Genomic DNA, 18,646 nt, shown 5'->3' on the forward strand with positions numbered 1-18,646 from the left:
AGCATAAAAATACTTGTCATTAAGTATTATTATTAAAAATTTTATAATTATAAAAATTACTTATCATTAAGAGCAATGGCTCTCCAGCCCGTTCCACATCTTTTGCATAGTGTGAGCCAAAACCGAGCGCCATGTTCCAGGTGTGGCCTGACAAGCACTGAGTGGGACATTGACTTCTGTGTCCCTGTGGAGATGCCCTTGTTGGTGCAGCCGTGCCCTGCTGGCTCTCTGTGCCACAGCAGCAGCACTCACTCTGAGCTTATCATTCCAGGACCCCCAGGTCCCTTTCCACAGAGCTGCTCCACAGACAGGTGGGTCCCAGCCTGTGCTGCGCTCCTGAATATTTTCCCAGGTGCAAGACCTGACACTTGTTTTGGTTGAACTTCATAAGGTTCTTGTCAGCCCACCCTTCCAGCCTATCCAGGTCTTCCCACAGTGTGACTTCTGCTTCCAAATAGTTCACTTCCCTACTCAGTTTGGTATCCTTGTCAAACTTCATCAAGATACACTTGATCCTGTTGTCCAGATAACTTAGGAAGATTGTAATCAGGGTTGGGCCCAGTATGGATCCCTGGGAGACAGGTTGTGGTGGGTTGAAAGTTTGAAAAGGAGCTGTTTACCACCACCCTGTGTGCAACCTCTCAGCCAGTTTCCCACCCACTACAGAGATCACTAGTCCAGACCATCAGACTTTTCTCTAGGAGGAGGCCATATCAAAAGCCTGGGAGAAATCCAGGTAGAGAATGTCCACTTGCTGCCCCTCCTCCCCAAATCAACCAAGCAGGTTACTTTGTCACAAAAATCAAATTTGTTTTTGCAGGTTTGTTAAGCACAACTGGCCCTTGGCAAATCTGTGCTGGCTTTTCCAATCATATGCTTCATCTCACTTGTGATAGCCCCCAGGAGTATTCATTCCATAACTCTCCCAGAGACTGAAATAAGGCTAAAGAGCCTGTATATCTTTCTTTATGCCCCTCTTGTAGGTGGGGTTGCCACTATCTCTCTTCCAGTTTTCTGGGATATCCCCTGATCTCCACAATTTCTCAAAGATTATGAAGAGGCTTGCAACAACATCAGCCAGCACTCCTCACACCCTCGGGTGGGCAATGTCAGGGCCCATTGATTTGTAGCACCAAGCTCCTGTAACAGTTTGGTTGCAACTCTTCCATCAGTGATGGTCAGTCTATCTTTGCATCAACCTGGAGTTTTGCTCCCAAGGCCTGCGGCCCAACAGTGTTGGTAAAGATAGATGTAAAGGAAGTGTCAAGAACTGCTGCCTTTTCTGCATTGCTGGTGACTAATTTACCTCTCCCATATAACAATGTGCCAATATTTTTCTTCTGTTTCCACTTGCTCTCTATGTACCTAAACAACCATTTCTTGGAGTTTTTTACATTTCTATAGCCAGCTTCATTTTGAGCTGAGCTTTTGCTATTCCAGCTGCATCTCTACAGCCCCTAGCTACAGCCCTGTCATTCCCAGTGGGTATTTGCCCACATTTTCATCTCTGGTCCACTTCTCTTTTGGTTTTGAGCAGACCCAGAAGCGCACAGTTAAGCCAGTTGCAAGCATCCTTCAAAACACAAAGCATCCAAACTGCCAGCTGAATTATCAAGGTGCCTTAAGCTTCCAAAATGCCCTATTTTTCAGGAGTTTGTGTCCAGCAATATCTTTTGAAAGGTGTTCCTATGCTGTACACTGAAAGTGGTAAAAACTTTACAGAGAAAAATCTTTTTTTTTTTCTATTTATGAAACATAAATGTTTTCAAACTCAGATTTGTAAGAAGCTTTGAATATGCAATGCATTGAAGTATTTGATTGCATCTATTTCTAGCCAGGTCTCTTGTCAGGTCAACTCTTGTCCATGCTTTTATTTGTTGCTACAGTAAGTTGACAGAGTGCCGCATTTGTGTCAAAATTAATTCACTCTTAGTTCTCACTGTTTTACTCTTTCTTTGGTAGGCCTTTTAAGTTGTTTAGGGTGTTTTTTCACTTGGTCTTAATCTGCCTGTCCCCTTCCTGTAATTGATTTATTTTACTGTTTCCCATCTATTAGTTTTTCCTACAAGCTGTACATTGCAATTCAGCAGGAGAACATCATACACCATTAAGAGTATAGAAGAACTAACCAAATTCACTGCATTTAACAGTAGCTACAAGTGTCAAATATAAGCATCATCATGATGGCATCATTAAAAGATGATAGGCATGGAAGTGCATTGACATTTCCAAGAAGACAAGGAAAGAAATGTGGCAATTAAATCTAATAATAATATACATAAAGAAAAAAAAAATCTGTGTGGGGGGTCCTGCAGTGCAAAGGATTTTTTTTTACTGAGTAATTTTTTGTTGACCTTAAAGGAGAAGGGTCTTCCTAAACCACTTTTCAACACCTTCCTCTTCCCATCCTCATTCTTTCCTACAGTGGTGTTCTGGCCCTCTTCCCTTCTCAGTCACTATGGCTCTTGGTCAGTCTTCTTACTTCTGAGCTGCTCAGTCCCCAGCATTTGCAGTAGTTGGTGCGCTGGCAGAACAGGACAGGCAGTCTCAGGCGTTGCTTCCAGCAAGCATTCTTCTGCTGCAGGCCCTGCAGCCCTGAACAGGGCTGGTGTGGAAGGAAGGCTCCCACAAAAAGTACATGGAGGGTCTGGTGCTAAACACTAACTCATCCATTTAGCATGTCAAATGGACACTCTGTCAGAGGGTTATAGCTCTGACCAATCTACTTTTGTTTTCCTGAAGACAGCAGAATGCATCTCTAAACTCAGAGCAACACCCCATGGAGTGTTTCTTGCTCCAATTCACAGACAGTTAGAGTTATTCACGGAATTATTTGGACTTTTTGTTCTCCTCAGCTGGGACAAAATATTGTATATGGACAAAACAGTGGTAAAGAAGTATATTCTGAGAAATATAAATATTTTTCCTATGACATTTGGGGAAAAAAAATGAGCCTGGCCTGACAGTTACCACTAAAGATTTCAGTCAGATCAGTTAAAATTTGGCAAAAGTTACAAGTGACTAAATGCAGAACCTGGTTGTTGAAAGAGTTAGGCCCTTTGCAGGTAGTTTTGCCAGCTCTTTTCATTACAAGCTGAAAGAAGGATGGAATAGCATTTTAATCAGCTGTACCATTTGTTGAACTGTTACTCTTGATAGTAAGATAATCTAAAAGGACTTAAGAGGTTTACTTACCTTGGGAAAGTCACAGAGAAAATAATATGAAATCTGTATTAGAAAAAGCAGACTGCACAATATAAACTAGAAAAATCATTTTCCTTAGCAGACCTGACAAATTACAGCAGACAGCAATTGTACAGGTGTTTGCAATGTGACACTTCCTTGATTTCAGGCACTTAGCAGAAGCTGTCTGGTTATAAGTCTGCTTGTCCTCATTCCAGACATAGCTCATAAAAAAGCAGAGAATACAGGATGACTCTTTAGATTTCAGGAGGGATGAATTTTCCTCTTGAAATACATTTTTCTCCTTGCTGTCTATACAAAGTTCAGAGAAATTGTGCTTCATTTTAAGTGCCAAAGTGAGCTGTACTTGGTCACTTAAATAGATCACATGAATTTTTCAGCCACCTAAGAGCACTAATCAGAGGTGTGTAGCTAAACATACACCTTACCTATTTATACACAGGGAAGTCTCAACCTTTCTTCCTATTCAGCAGGCCAGTAAATCCACTGGTCTTCAGGTCATCTGTCCTGTTGTGGGCAGTCCCCTGACAGGAGAGGGGCTAATAAGCTTTGCAGAAGCCAGCCCCCAGCTTCTTGGGCATTCAGTTGTGTCCCACTAAGTGCCTGGCTTAATGCTGGGGCCACCTGTAAGTCATGCAATGTGCTGCAGTGGGTACTCGCTCACCAAAGAATAAATGAGAGGCTTTTTTAACAGTTGTTACACATTGGGCAAGAGCCAAACCTCTTTCCCTCTTCAGGGATGATACAGGTCAAAACTCATTAACACATATGAGAAGCCCACCCACAAAGCCTCTTTGCTGACTAAGCAGCCTCAGTTAACTAAATATCATGTAAATTTGCCAAGGGACTACTGTGCCCAGCTGAAGGGCAACTTTGGCAGTGCTCTTACAGTTCCAGCATTTCAAGATTCATTAATCCCTTTTCTGCTGTATATTTATGCCCCAGGGGGATTCCTTTCAAATTGAGTCTGCTCTCAAGGCTTTTTCTCTCAGCTTTGCCATGTTAACATTTCTGCATAACTCCTATTTTTGTTTTTCTTACCTGATGCCTGCTTTGTTCCTTTGTTATGAGGGATAGGCATAATTAACCTAAAACAGCTACCTTACCTTTTAAATCTCCAATAAAAAAAAACCCAAAACAAATACCTTCTCTTCTTCTGGGTGGCCATTCACTCTCTCTTGATGTCCATTTGGTGCCTCTGACTGACCAGATTTTAATGCTAATTCAACCCTCCCCCCACTAAAATAAAAACATAGTTCTTTCCAGAAAGTTTTTCTGAAACAATGATCAGATATTATTAAAATAATTGTGAAAACCTTGCATTTTATTTTAATCATAATGGCTGTATTTTTTATGACCATTTAGGTAGTGGTTTGATTTTTCTTACTTCTGAAGCAAAGATTTATTTAAACAGAATAAAGTCTCAGCTACTTTCCTCAGCACCTTTGGAAAACAACTTGAATTAGGAGCTGTCACTTTCCACATTGCATCAAGCTTTTAGTATTTTTAACTTAGATTTCCCTCCTGACTCAAAATTGAACTTTTTCACAGCAAGCAGTCAGGTGTGAGTTGTAAATGCACCCAAAGAAGTTGTAAATGTACCAAAAAAAACCCCAAAACCCCCAACCAACCAAACAAACCAACCAAACAAAAAGCTTTAGCCAGGAAACAAGACCTATAAAGGACCACATTAATAAAAATCATTCTTTTCCAATGAAGAATTCTGAAACTGAGCTGAAGAGATTATTTTTTTCTGACACCCAACACCACACAAAGGCAGCTGGGGTGGTTTGGGGAGAAGAGACTCCTCTGTGAGTCGCAGCAATCTCCATGAAAACAGAACTACCTTGTTTGCAGAACCTCTCTCCTGGATTCCCTTTGCTTCACATCTCTATAAGAACCTGGGGAAAAGCCAATCATCCTTGAATGTAAATAAAAATGAGTGCTGGTTTAGGGAGGGTTCCTTTTATCTCTGCTGGAGTTGTGCATGTTTCCTCCTTTAAGGTGTGTAGTAGAATTTACTCATGGGAATAAGGAAGTCACTAAAGCTGATACCCTTCAACATAGAAAAAAAAGAGTGGTTCATGGATTTAATATTAAACTAAGGAATGGGCTACTTTGATCACTGAATTTGATCTCTTAACTTGAACTTCAAACATTAGCAAATAGTTGAAGAGCTTAGTAAGGTTTCAGCCATTAACAAAATAAAACAGTCATTCTCACTGTGATCTGTATTTCCCTGAATTTCAAAAGGATGTACATCTGGGGCTTGTTTTGAATATATCTCTAGTTAAAAGACGTCCCTTGAAAGTGACTTGTTCCTTCCTCTAGTCTACAGACAATGCTATTTTTAATAGACACAAGAAGTATTTCATTTTATTTTTGAAAAATCATTGTGGTAGTGAGCCTATAAACATCTTGCAGGGTTCATAAAATTTTTGCTCAGGATGCTTTTTGGGTTTGAGGCTGTGGTTTCTTTGTACTCTGTTATTTCTTTCTTTGTAAACTTCAACACTTGACATACCAAATATAAAATTTGTGGTTTATTTGACCTTTATCTTCTCCTTTCCCATATACCTACTTTGTTTGGAAATTGTTTTCTTCACTTGAAAAGCCAAGTGCAAATTCTCCAGCTTCAAGAGGGACTAAACTGCATCTGTCTACTGAGGAAAAAAATGTATTTAACACACAACTGGAACCCAGATAACTAAAATCGGTCACCCAGACAATTGCTTCACTTGATCAATGATCCTTCACTCTGGTGGCCTCTGTTGTTTGCATCCCTGAAGACAGTGCAATTACATTCTTGAAACAGTTAAGGATTTTAGCTCACATGTATTTAGTCTAAATTTCTTGATCATTTATTTCATCTAAATTTCTTGATAAATGTGCACTGAACACTACCTAAAAACTCCTTTAAAACTTTTTCACCCACTAATTTTCATTTTATTTTTGAACAAATTTCACCCTATTTCCAAATCCACTGAATATATGGTGAGGCACTGGTTGCAGTAAGATAACCACATTGCTAAACCAGAAAGAAAATTCATTCTTCACCCTATGTTCAACTCTAATAGATACAATCACCCAATCACCATACAGTCTTTCTTGTATTTTGTAAGTTATGGCAGAGGGTGGTTTTCTAGAATGATGTGCCAGACAATACTTTTCTTTCTCAAATTAGAGGTTAAGCCCAACAGTAGAAATTTATCAAGAGCCAAGACATATTGCATCCCAACAAAATAAGGTGTTGATGGTCATCTGGTTGTAGATACAGCAGAGACTCACAGCTCTTGGTGAATCAGAAACTCAGAGGGAGTACAGAGTTAATTTCTGCTGCTTCTCATAGCCCTGCCAAAATGCTGTGGCTTCAAGCCCTGTGGCATCCAGAGTCTGACAGAGATAATTCATGGTTTTGTAGGTTTATACCAAATAAAAACCATTTATACTGAATCTATTACAGCAGCATCCCAGCAATGCTGTTAGAAAGCCTAACTCATTTTTATTATGGAAAGAATACTCAACTATGTTTATATGTTCTTATGATTTCCTGTGTGTATGAGAATAATGGCAGGAGCAAGTGAGATAACTGTGATTAATTTTACTAATTCTTTGCTGGAATGAATAAGCTGCAGAATTGTGTCAAAGTCAGTGTAAAGTTTGAAAACCTATGACAAACATCAACTGTAAAGGATTCAAACTTAATAATAGAATATCCTGAGTTGGAAGGGACCCATAAGGAGTCAAAGTCGAAGTCATCCAAGTCCAGACCCAAGAATCACACCAGGTGCCTGAGAGTATTGTCCAAACACTTCCTGAACTCCATCAGGCTGTGACCACTTTCCTGAGGAGCCTGTTCCATTGCCCAACCACCCTCTGGGTGAAGAACCTTGTCCTAATATCCAGCTTCATAGCATACTTAATGCAAGGATAAATATTATCCTTAACAAAACTACTACCTCAATATTTCTCATAGCCTTTTTTTATTTCTGAGATATTTAAAGCATGTATTGCATAACTCTTAAAGCACTGAAATAGCTTTCACATATATTCTTTTGTTTGCCAGTCACAGGAAAAAAATAAAATCATCCTGTGTCCTTCTGTCCTTCTGTCTCCTTCTATCATTCATTCTTCTAGAAATCTCCAGCAACTCTCAGTCTCACTGGGATCTCAATTCAAGCTTTTTGGTTAACTTTACACCTCTGTAGGGTTCAGCCTTTGTACAACAGACCACTTTTGTGCAACACTGCCTTCACTTTGTTTTTCATCTTGTCTTCCCATGTATCCTGAGTTCTTTTGGCTGTTCTCAATTCAAAGAGCAGTTGCCTTCAGTAGAAGTAAACATAGTCAATTAGATAAGAGGTAGAATGTCCTTGTAGAGTAGAAGCTTATTCTGAAAGTCCTAATTTACTTTTTAATTACTTAAAACAGTTTAAAGTAACTAAATTAAGAACAGAGCAAAGTGAAAAGGGTGCACATTGCTATCTTTGACTAGGTAATTTCTGAAGAATTTAGACAAGTTAAACAAACTGTAGTAGAAGTCAATACTCTTAATTTAGGTTACTAACTTGGTATCTGCTTCACTGAAACTGAAAGTGCCTGACTCAGGAAAGTGAGCTCATCTGCTTACAATACAATATATAATTAATGAAGAGACAGATTTGCCAGAAAAGATCTGCAGAGGAAAGCAATGGCATGGTCTGGCTTTGGCATCTTCCTCTGTGGTGAGCAGGAGGGAGTTGGGAGTTTTGAATGCTTTGGGAGTTTTGAATGCTTTCTGAAATTGCATAAAGCCACTGGAAAATTTAGGACCATATGTTCATTCACGGCCTCTTCTAAGGACAGACGTAACAAGCGAAAGGTAGTCACAGAGGTGCATGATGCACAAGTTAAAGCTGTGCATGTAAGGATTGGGGAAGAAAAAAGAGGAAGCTTGTGGATTAGGCATGCAGATGTATTGCAAAAATCTCATTTTGATCATAGCCCTCCTTTGTCTGCACATACTGTATTAAATCACCAGTGGGTTAGAACAAAACTAATCTGGCTACAGAATGTGGAAGCCCTCTGCATCTTCACTAGAATTCCCAAAAAATAGGCAGCCCTTTGCCTTTCTCCTCACTAACTTGTGATTCACCTGGCTGCCTCCAGAAGAAGGTAGATAATCCGTGCAGAAGGACTCTCCAACAGTTCCAGCAGCAAGGATGGAGCACAGCACCCAGATCTTTGTGGTTCAGTTTAGACAGAAGGGTCCCTGAACTGCAGCCAAGCTGTAGGTGCTCTGTACCCTGGCAATACATCTCTCTCCAGTGGTGATGGGCCACGGACAGTTGCTGTTTGGCAGCTACAATGTGACCACCCTGTTTTGTGAAATAGGAAAGTTTAGTATTGCACGTATGGAACCTTGTACCTGGGGCCTCAGGGTGAGAGTGCACCTTGGAGCACCCTGGGCACACCTTCTAGACTAGCTGGGAAGATATCTACAGGTTTCAGCAGTCCTGAAAACTTGGTGTGTAGAATCATGGCCTGAGAATAAGATTGGGTCCTTAGCACCAAAATTTGGATTTAGGCACACTGAATCACAGAGTAGATTTCTAATACTTCAGAACAAATTTGATTTGTTTGATTATTTTTCTCTGCTCTCAGATGTGCTGTTCTAAGATCCAGGTTTCTTGTTGGTCTGTTTGAATGCTGTACCTATAGGCTGTGTGAGGACTGATTTTATTTTGAGGGGTTGTCATCAGTCAGGACTTTTAGAGAGGAAAAGGCTACAGAAAAGATGAGAGTAATCTAATGCAGTTGTTTTTATGCCCAGTGATGCTAACTTCTTCTGAAAAAGAGCGAGTACAAAATATGAGAAAATTCATTAAATCAACTGAAAGGTTACAAAAATGAAGTCAGTTAAATGATGCAGAAACTTTGCATATACTGTTATCCCATTTCTTTCTCTGTGCCAACATTTTTTTCCCAAAACACCAAATCCTCTCCTTCTTAATTGTCTTCAAGGCTCCCTTTGACACATCAAGGGAACAGTTGTTAACAGTCACACACTGAGTCCATAGCAGACTTTGGAGTAGTAATTTGGCATCCTACCAGCTAGGCTACAGCCAAAAGCTACTAGGTCATGTCATTTCTTGATACTACAAGTATTATTTTATTATACATCTTCTTTGTCACAAAGCTGTATGAAATGTTGAACACGGATTCTTTCACTTAGAAAATAATTTTTTAATATATTTTCCTAAGAGCAATCCTTTTTTGTATGACTGCACTTGATACTAGTAGTCCAGGCTTTTCAGAGAAATGGTTTCAATAATCAAACTATACCTAAATGAGAGGACTTTATTTAGAAAGAATTTGCATCTTTACTTAAAGAAATGCTTTTAATCAAAGACACCACTTTCCTCCATATTACAGATTTGAATCTGATTTGCACAACTAAAAATTGTAAAAAAAATTCTTCTTTTGGATTTGGAGAGGAAATATAAATGTGCCTCTAATGCAGTGAAAAGTACATAACATTACTCAGTTTGCATGGATATGAAAACTGAAATGTTGGGGCATTAGGAAATTGTTTAGCAAGCTTCCAAATTCCCTTCACTAAAGCTACAACTTCCTCAGAATAAGATTTTGGTTTTCCATCATTAAATTAGATTGAATATGTATTTTATCTGCAATAGTGCAACTACATGAAAGATGTGATTTTGGAAAAAGGGGGTAATTTGGTGTACCATTACTTGTTAAATACTGAGCACTGTCTGATCTGTATTTTAATTTTTACAATAAAGACTGCTAAGACCGTGTTGGCTATCAAACTGTTTTGTACAATGTAATTAAAAAGCTTAATATTTTGGCAATGTGAGAGAGAAGAGATAACTGAATGCACATCCATATAATGCATAATGGATATGCATTATAAGACATATATATCCCCCATTAAAACAAGGTCATTTCTATTGGAATTGCTTCCTTGGGCTCCAACAACAAGCCAACACAGAAGTTACTGCCATTTTAAGAAAAAAAAATTAGAAAAGGGCAATTTAGCTAGCTCAGTAGATGATATTCACAAAGAAGAGCAGTTTATAAGAGCTAGTCATTTGTATATGAGAGGTAGCTCATGTCCTCTTCTCAGCATTCAGTTCCATGTTTGAACATTTGAATCAAAAAAGGGAGGAAGTTCAAACAGGGACACATAAATTCAAGTGGGAGTATTTAGAAAATAACAGCTTTTAAAATAAAACGTTTTATTAAAAGTATTTTGTCTTAAGAAAACTGAACTGTATATCTGACTTCTATATTAGCTGTCTATGCAAAAAGATCTTGGAAGAAAAACAAAACAATGAAATCACTACTGGTAAGTCCTTTATTTTTTCAGACTAGTGCACTCTTTCAGTGCTAGGCAGTGAAGATAAACCATGTCTCTGTTACTGTTTTTATTACAGCTTTGGATTACAGATTTCTTTTCAATGACCTGTCAAAATTAACAGGCTCCTTACTGTTCACAGTTTATCAGGATGCCCCAGAGCTACTTCAGCAATGAAGAAAGCAAAGCTGTCTGGAGAACAAATGCTAACAATAAAGCAGCGGGCCAGTAATGGTAAATTTTTAATCATTAAGTTCTTAAATACTAATTCTCTGTAAACTAAAGTTACTGTTACTCTTTTGCCTTTTTCCCTACATGTATAAATCCACTCTATATAAATTGTGAATTCACTGTCAGTAGAAGTGAAACCAGGTCTTATGCTCTGGAAACCTGAGCCAGGAGTAGAGCAGTCAGATTGAGTTATGCCTATATAAATCTAAAACTCTAAAATATTTGAAAGTAGAATATACTATTATAATTTGCTATATATATATATTATATTATATATATATATATATATACATATATATATATATATAATATATATTTGTATATATATTATAATATATACATTTCATTCATCAAAGGGTGATAGTCTTATATTGTTACAGGATTCAGAAGAGAAAAAGGGCTTATTTCCAGAATGTCAATTCCTCCTGAGTTCCCTTGAATTCATTTAGACCTGTGGCTCTATAACCTTTGGCAGATGGAGATGGCTTTGTGCCATTTCAGCTCCAGTAAACTGCAATTCTTCCTGGGAACCTTGAGTTGCAGGGAAGATGATGAAGGTACCTTGGATGAAAGTCAGGATAGTACCCTGGTAGTTGAAGTGCAGTAAAAGCAAAATGTAGTTCAAGTAAGTAATATGATAAAAACTTGTCTGGGAGGTGCCCAAGTCCTGAATTTTCTTGGAAAACTATGTAGTCACTTAGTCTGTGGCAGTGCATGCCTTCTTAACTGTTGGTGTTAACTGCATTTAGAGCCACAGAGCATTTGAACACAGTGCAGGAGGCACCTCAGCCCACATGGCCAGCACAGCTGGAGAAAGCAGTGGCTGTCTTTGTTCAAGAGTTTGTAACCAGGGAGCGAGAGATCTGGATGTTATTTTCTCTACAACCTGGGTAGTATTGAAAACTATAAGTATATGCCATGCCCAGGAAGAATGCCTTAAGGAGTAATGTATGGATATTTTGGCTACTTGGACATGTGGCCTGCCTGAGCAACCCCATGGACTTCTATGATGGGGTGACTACATCAGTGGACAAGGGAAGAGCTACAGATGTCACTTACCTGGACTTCTATAAAGCCACAGCCATGGTCTCCTACAACATCTTTCTCTCTGAATTGGATACAGATAGATTGGATGGGTGCAGTGTTAGGTGAATAAGGAATTGGTTGGATTGTCACATCCAGAGGGTGGTGGTCAATGGCCCAGAGTCCCGATGGACATTAGCGACAAGTGTTGTCCCTTAGGGGTCTGTACTGGGACCAGTGTTATTTAATATCTGCATTAATGACATAAACAAAGGGATCAGGTGCACCCTCAGCAAATTGGCAGATGACACCAAACTTGAGGTTTAACAAGACAAGTGCAAGGTGCTGCACCTGAGTCGGAGCAAGCCCCAGCATCAACACAGGATGGGAATGAGCAGACCCAGAGCAGCCCTGCTGAGAAGGATTTGGGGGTGTGAGGGGGTGAGAGGCTGGACATGACCCAGCCATGTGCCCTCATAGCCTGGAGAGCCAAACGTGCCCTGGGCTGCATCAGAAGCAGCGAGGGGAGGGGATTCTGCCCCTCTGCTCTGCTCTGCTGAGACCCCACCTGCAGGGCTGCATCCAGCTCTGGGGTCCCCAGCACAGGAAGGACATGGACCTGTTGGAGTGAGTCCAGAGGAGGCCACCAAGATGATCAGAGGGATGGAGCAGCTCTGTTACGAGGAAAGGCTGAGAGAATTGGGATTGTTCAGCCTGAAAAAGAGAAGGCTTTGAGGTCACCCAGTTGCAGCCTTCCAGGACCTGAAGGGATCTTGCAACAGAGATGGAGAGGGACTTTTTACAAGGGCACGTAGTGACAGGACAGAGGGGAAAGGGCTTCAAACTTCAAGAGAGTAGGTTTAGATTGGATATTAGGAAAATACTCCTTACTGTGAGAGAGATGAGGCATTGGAATAGGTTGTTCGGAGAAGCTGTGGATGCCTCCTCCCTGGAAGTGTTTCAGGCCAGGCTGGATGGGGCCATGAAAAACGTGGTCTAGTCTTCCCTGGTCTGGGAAGATGTTCCAGCCAATGGCAGAGGGGCTGAAACTAGATAATCCTCAAGGTCCATTCCAACCCAAGCCATTATATAATTCTATGACATCTTTCCTATCAGAGTCAGCCACTGTGGGGAAAGATATGAAAGATTCACACCAGCAGAAGAAGGAGAGTGGGACCACCAGTTTCTCTGACTTTAGGTGTTCACACTTTGACTTGAAAAAAGACAGATCTGTCTGTCTCATCCCAGGATTATTTTATGCTTTGTTATATTAATTATAAAGATAAATAAATTAAACTGTTACAGTTTATTCCTGTCTGAATTCTTAGAAATGCAGTTAACTTTAAAGTTCTGTTGCTTTTAATATTTATTTCAAAAAATGTGAGAAAGCACTTCCATTTTAAAATTACTCTATATATGGTTATTTAATAACACCCTTCTGAACCCTTCTGAACCATTCTGAGCCATCGTCCAACATTAAAAACAACTGCAGAATCACAGTATATCCCAGTACATCAACAAAATTTCTCTTTGTTGAGAAAAAAAATTCTGAATTAGTTACAGCTTCTCTTGATAATGCTGTAATATGAAGAGATTACTATGTTAAGATTTTTTACTTTCCTCCAGAAGATCTGTAAGTGGACACACTCTTTAAATAAATTACATATGACAGTGGAGTGAAATTTGTTGCTGCAGGTACATTTCTTATAATATAAAGTTAAAGGTCCTTTTGATCCTCCAGGTATTTTCAGCATTTTTACTGGAGAATTACTGCAATTTTAAAAGTAACAGTAGTTGAAAATATTTCTTTTTAACTGCAGAATAAAAGTTTGAAGAATGTTTCCTTTTTTTTGCTTGAAATAAATTGATTTTTAAATATGGAAATAATTAACTGAACTCTGATTTAAATGTTAATTATTTTAACACCCCTTTTATTTTTATGTCACACAGGTATAGAAAATGATGAAGAAATTAAACAGTTAGATGAAGAAATCAAAGAACTAAATGAATCCAACTCCCAGATGGAAGCTGATATGATTAAACTCAGAACTCAGGTAACAGTTTTATGAAGCCCTAAATTCAAGCTGCTTTTTCTACATGACTGATTAAAAAATATAGGACATTTATTGTTTCCTTATATATTAAGATATCTATGCATAATTTGCTATTTATAAAATCTGAAGACAGTGCTCATTATGCAATTTTCAAATCAGTTATCAACAGTAAAAAAAAAAAACAAAAAGAATTCAGCAAAATGCATTCTTTAAAATAATGGCAAAACATGACCTGTCATGGTCAGCTTGGTATTTCCCCTTGATAAGGCTGTGCCTTTCTGATAGTTCTTAAAATATTGTGTGATGACATGGTCGTTAACATAAGTTACAAGGTGAAGGAGCCCAGATGAACAACATGGCTTTTATCATGTCTTAAAGAGGAAATTTAGACAGAGAAGTGAGTATCATGTGATACACTAAATGCAGCCCTTGGCAGCAGTAGTCATTCCAGAGATCCAGATTAATTCTTTTTTCATTCCGTATAAATTTGTCGGGGGAAAAAAAAGCAGAAAACCTAACATTAGACTATTAACTAAAATCCCATTATTCAGTAGTCCTAAAACTGGATGGAAAAAGCAAAAGAAGAAAATCAATTGAATTCCCCTAGAATTTTTCAGCATCCAGTATAGATTCTGGTGCTTGTCTCTTCACATGATTTGAGCACAGACACCAAGAGTGAAGTTCACCACAGTCACCATTTGTCAGTCTTTAGTCCCATGATGACAGTCACTCAGTTGATCTCAATGGAAACAGAATAAACCACTCCTTGTTACTTCTTTGTCTGCAGCTTGTGGAGATGGGCACCATGTCCATTCTCCTTCTCCTCTTGTATAGTCATAAAGGCAGGATCTACTTCTTCAACTCAGGTTTTATTTGATTTCTAAACCATAGCCAGATTGATACTGAAGCCTCACTTCTGCTTTATGCCTGCATTCAGAATTCCACTGTCATTATTCAGCTTTCATAGGATTTGGTTCAAGGTTTACAGTTTCCTGATGTGACCAAATATAACAGGGTAATGAGGAGAAAATCTGCAATAACGTAAAGCAAGAAGAATAATCAACTGCAGCATAATTACATACATTTACTCTTGAGAAATTTGGCCATAAATTTTGAATCTGGCAGCTTCCAATTGCCTTATCTTTTCTTCTCCTTAATACACTGTATTAAGCTATTTACATACAGACTGATATGGCTGAGTTTTAAAAAATGTGAAGCAGTTTGGCTGTTACATGTACATTAGATAAATGCTGCAGTTGTCAGTAATTTACTGCACTTTTAATTTTATATTTGGCCAGATAGATTGAAAAATAAAACCGTGGTAACACTATCACAGGCATAAAAATGTATTGAGTTTCAGAGATTTATCTAGGAATTTCATATCAAGCTTTGATCTGAAATGAGTACAAAAGCCATACTTTAGTGGTCTCAGTTCCAGCTTTCATTCTTCAGACTAGTGCCATTGTATATTCTTAAAAGTCATATTAGGCTCTTATGGGACCTTATGAATGTTCTTGGTAAGAGAAAGCTCAGCTGGTGATTTTACCAATAAGTTAAAAGGATATTTTTCACACTTCAGTGCAGCAGATTTAGAAAAAGGGTAGGTTAAAATGATTAATGGGATTTTAAAAAGTAGAGCTACAAGAGACCATGAAAACATTATTTTGTCTACCAGTCACCTTTACTTCCTAAGATCTTCCTAAGCTAAACCTGACAGGTGCTTGTCTAACCTGTTTTTTACTTCCCATACTAGAAATTCCACAATCTCTGGGTAATCTGGTCTAATACTTATCTGTTCTTATCCAGCTAGTTACTAAGGCCTTGCAGAGAATCCCAACTGAGTTAAACTTCACAAAAAAAATCAGAGGCCTTAGTTTTGAATTCATGGACTCTCCTGAAGAAAAGCAATTTACATTTACAACACATAGGGAGTTACATCATAGTCATTATCAAACTATTAAGAGGATCAAAGTCAACAGTCCCCTTTATTTGCAACAGTGAAATTATACTGGACATAACAAAATGTTTGTTGATAAACCTTTAGAAAATCATTGTGCAACTCGGATTTCAGTAAAATTTGACAGATGGGAAATATGCAATGGGAAAATAGTGGAAGTTATGTGAACACCAGAAGTAGCAACAGTCTTGTTTGATACAGATTTGCAGCCCATATGATTGTAAGTGCCAGTGAAAGTTTTTCATATGACAGGAACAGGAAATGCTTCCAGGTAGAATTTTTCAATTTAATAAAGTGAAAATCAGCCCTTTTTCTTAGGTGGAGCACTTATAAGATTCTCCTTTACTCAGCTGCCTTTTTACTTAAGACTTTGAAGAAAGTATTTTTAATCTAAAATCTTCTAGTAAATTTGTTCAAATTTAACATGCAAATATGAGAGGAGCAGAAACACATAAAGGGGAGAGGGGAAGAAAAAAATCTGCAAACAATTGTGTGTTTCATACAAGAAATAGATTATCCTATTTTCAGAATATATACAAGTAAACATTTCTTAGTTTTAAAGTAAAATGTGGGGAGGGAAATTTCAGTCTTTGAGTGAACAAATACAATAATTAAATTAAAAACAGATGAACTTACAGATGAATATTAAGTGAAGTGGTGAGATATGCTGATCATCTACCACTGTATTTGCAGAATTCAGCATCTCATGAAAAAAAGCAAAAATGATGGTTCAAATAGCAATGCTTAGCTAGACAGAAAATCTGTAGAATGTCAGCTCCTGCTAAAGTTAGTGAGGTGGCTGCAGTATGCCATACTGAACTGCGCCTTCATTGGCATCAAACTCATTCTGATCTGTAATATTAAAAAAAAAATAGGATAGGTATTGGAGTATGACTTGACTAAGAAGCAACTATGAAAGATGTTTTGCATTTGGATACAGCATTTCTCTCCACTATAAACAAGCTGAAAGCAAAATAAGAGAGGAGGATCAGGTGTCCAGGTTCAAAGATGAAGAAAGTATTTTTTCCTTACTAATATATTTTGTGGAAATTAGCTCAGAATCAATTAATTGTTACAAAACCAAGTCCCCACGATACTGGCAACTTGGATTAACTGCAATTTGCACCTGTAGTCAAAGCAAGAGATACTTGGAAACTGTTTATGTAGACACATCACTTTTCAAAATTACTTCTATCAACTAATGGGCTGCATTTCCATAAGCAGACTAAAAGTTTAGGTCCAAAATAAAATGTGATACCTCTAACTACCTGCCTGTGCCACCAGTTTTTTCAAACATTTACTCACCAAAGGTCAAGTTGATGTGTGCTTAAGAACCTTTACCCTTCTGCCTGTTACTACTGCACAAACCTCTGACCTTTCCATCAGCATTTCAACTGTATCAATTCTTTCCACAGCTCACTCTCTAGGCCAGTATAGAAATGGATAAACCTCATTTTGAGAATTCAAAACCTTGTGTTCTTTGGCATTTTTTCCACTTCACTGGCTTCTTTTTTCTTGTCAATGCATATTTTAACCTACACACATACAGAGCACACTGTACACTCTGTAATAGATGTTAACAGTTATCACCCCATGTGGAAAGTACATACAAGGCTACAGAGGAAAGTACAGACAGATGTGAATGAGCTCTGCATGTGCTCTTGATAAGTTGGACATAAGCCAGTGCTCATCTGAAATCCTTATAACTCCATTAGCACAATGCTCTCCACAAGCTCTTTCTCTCAGCAATGCTTTTAGCTCAAGCAGGGCACCATGCAAGGTCAGAGCTAACGTGTCTGGTCACCTGGAAACACAGGCAGAACACAGTCTCAGTTGTTTTCACTTGTACATGAAGCAATGCCACAGGCCTATGCTCAAATATTCTTCACTTTCTTCAGTTTTACAACTCACTGTATGTATTGGAAAGCTTTCTGACTTTGTACATACATTGAAATAACATGCAGTTTTTCAGCTTTCAAAATCAGCCCTGTGAGTTTGCACAGAATCATATTATACTTACAAAGAGCTAAACATTGGCAGCAAGGAGCTGTGCATGCTTAATTAACATGATATATGTGTAGCTGAAAATACAAGAAAAGCGTGACTTACTGCAGAATGCCCCTAAGACTGGCTTCTAGGAGTTTAACTGCATGGGTGAACTTGCAGAACTAAGGTCCTTAATGCCTTTCAACTATACAAGAAAAGCTCTAAAGGAGTGGAATCAAATCCAAGTTCATTCACTCACTATTACCAGTATTGAAAAGACAAGCTGTTAAAGTTATACAACATGCAGGGAATAAGAAAGGCTTAGTGACGATAAGAACTGCAAACTCAAGCAAAACCTTTTTAAACATGAATGAATAGACCTTTTCTCCTTTCCCTGGTATTTCTGTTCTCTCTCCCTTCAAAGAGTGCATGCTTTGTACCAGTTTGCCTTATATTACATTGTACATAAATTTGTCCATTTTAGATTACCACAATGGAGAGCAACCTGAAGACGATAGAAGAGGAGAACAAAGTAATTGAACAGCAAAATGAGTCTCTTCTTCATGAATTGGCCAATTTAAGCCAGTCTTTAATTCATAGTCTAGCTAATATCCAGCTGCCACATATGGTAAGTGATTGAGAGCACAAGTTAAGGAATTTGGCGATCTTCAGTTCACCTCATACAATAGATACCTTTTTTTTATGTTTATGTTTCATCAACCAGTTGGATATTTGTGGTAACAGCACTGAAACCATAGAGATACATTTAACTGCTAACAGACATGGAGGGCCTGTTCCAGTGTATCCTGTAAAATTAAGTAAGAACTAAAT

General features: G+C 38.3%; 1 protein-coding gene across 20 annotated transcripts in view; it reads left to right on the forward strand.

Moving 5' to 3' along the window:
- The window catches only part of MYT1L (myelin transcription factor 1 like), a 308,980-nt gene that overhangs the window by 287,424 nt on the left and 2,910 nt on the right, over positions 1–18,646 (forward strand). For 13 of the 20 annotated variants that reach the window (XM_071441443.1, XM_071441425.1, XM_071441506.1 and 10 more), the window contains 3 exons: positions 10,707–10,798; positions 13,769–13,878; positions 18,300–18,443. In XM_071441443.1, coding sequence (XP_071297544.1) covers positions 10,707–10,798; positions 13,769–13,878; positions 18,300–18,443 — 346 coding nt within the window. Of the gene's footprint in view, positions 1–10,706; positions 10,799–13,768; positions 13,879–18,299 lie in introns of all 20 variants that reach the window. The other 7 variants (XM_071441472.1, XM_071441517.1, XM_071441599.1 and 4 more) reach the window with 2 other exon arrangements.

This window comes from Agelaius tricolor, unplaced genomic scaffold (genome assembly GCF_023055355.1).
Source record: "Agelaius tricolor isolate 1412-34295 unplaced genomic scaffold, bAgeTri1.0.p SCAF_1, whole genome shotgun sequence".
Taxonomy (NCBI): Eukaryota; Metazoa; Chordata; class Aves; order Passeriformes; family Icteridae; genus Agelaius; species Agelaius tricolor.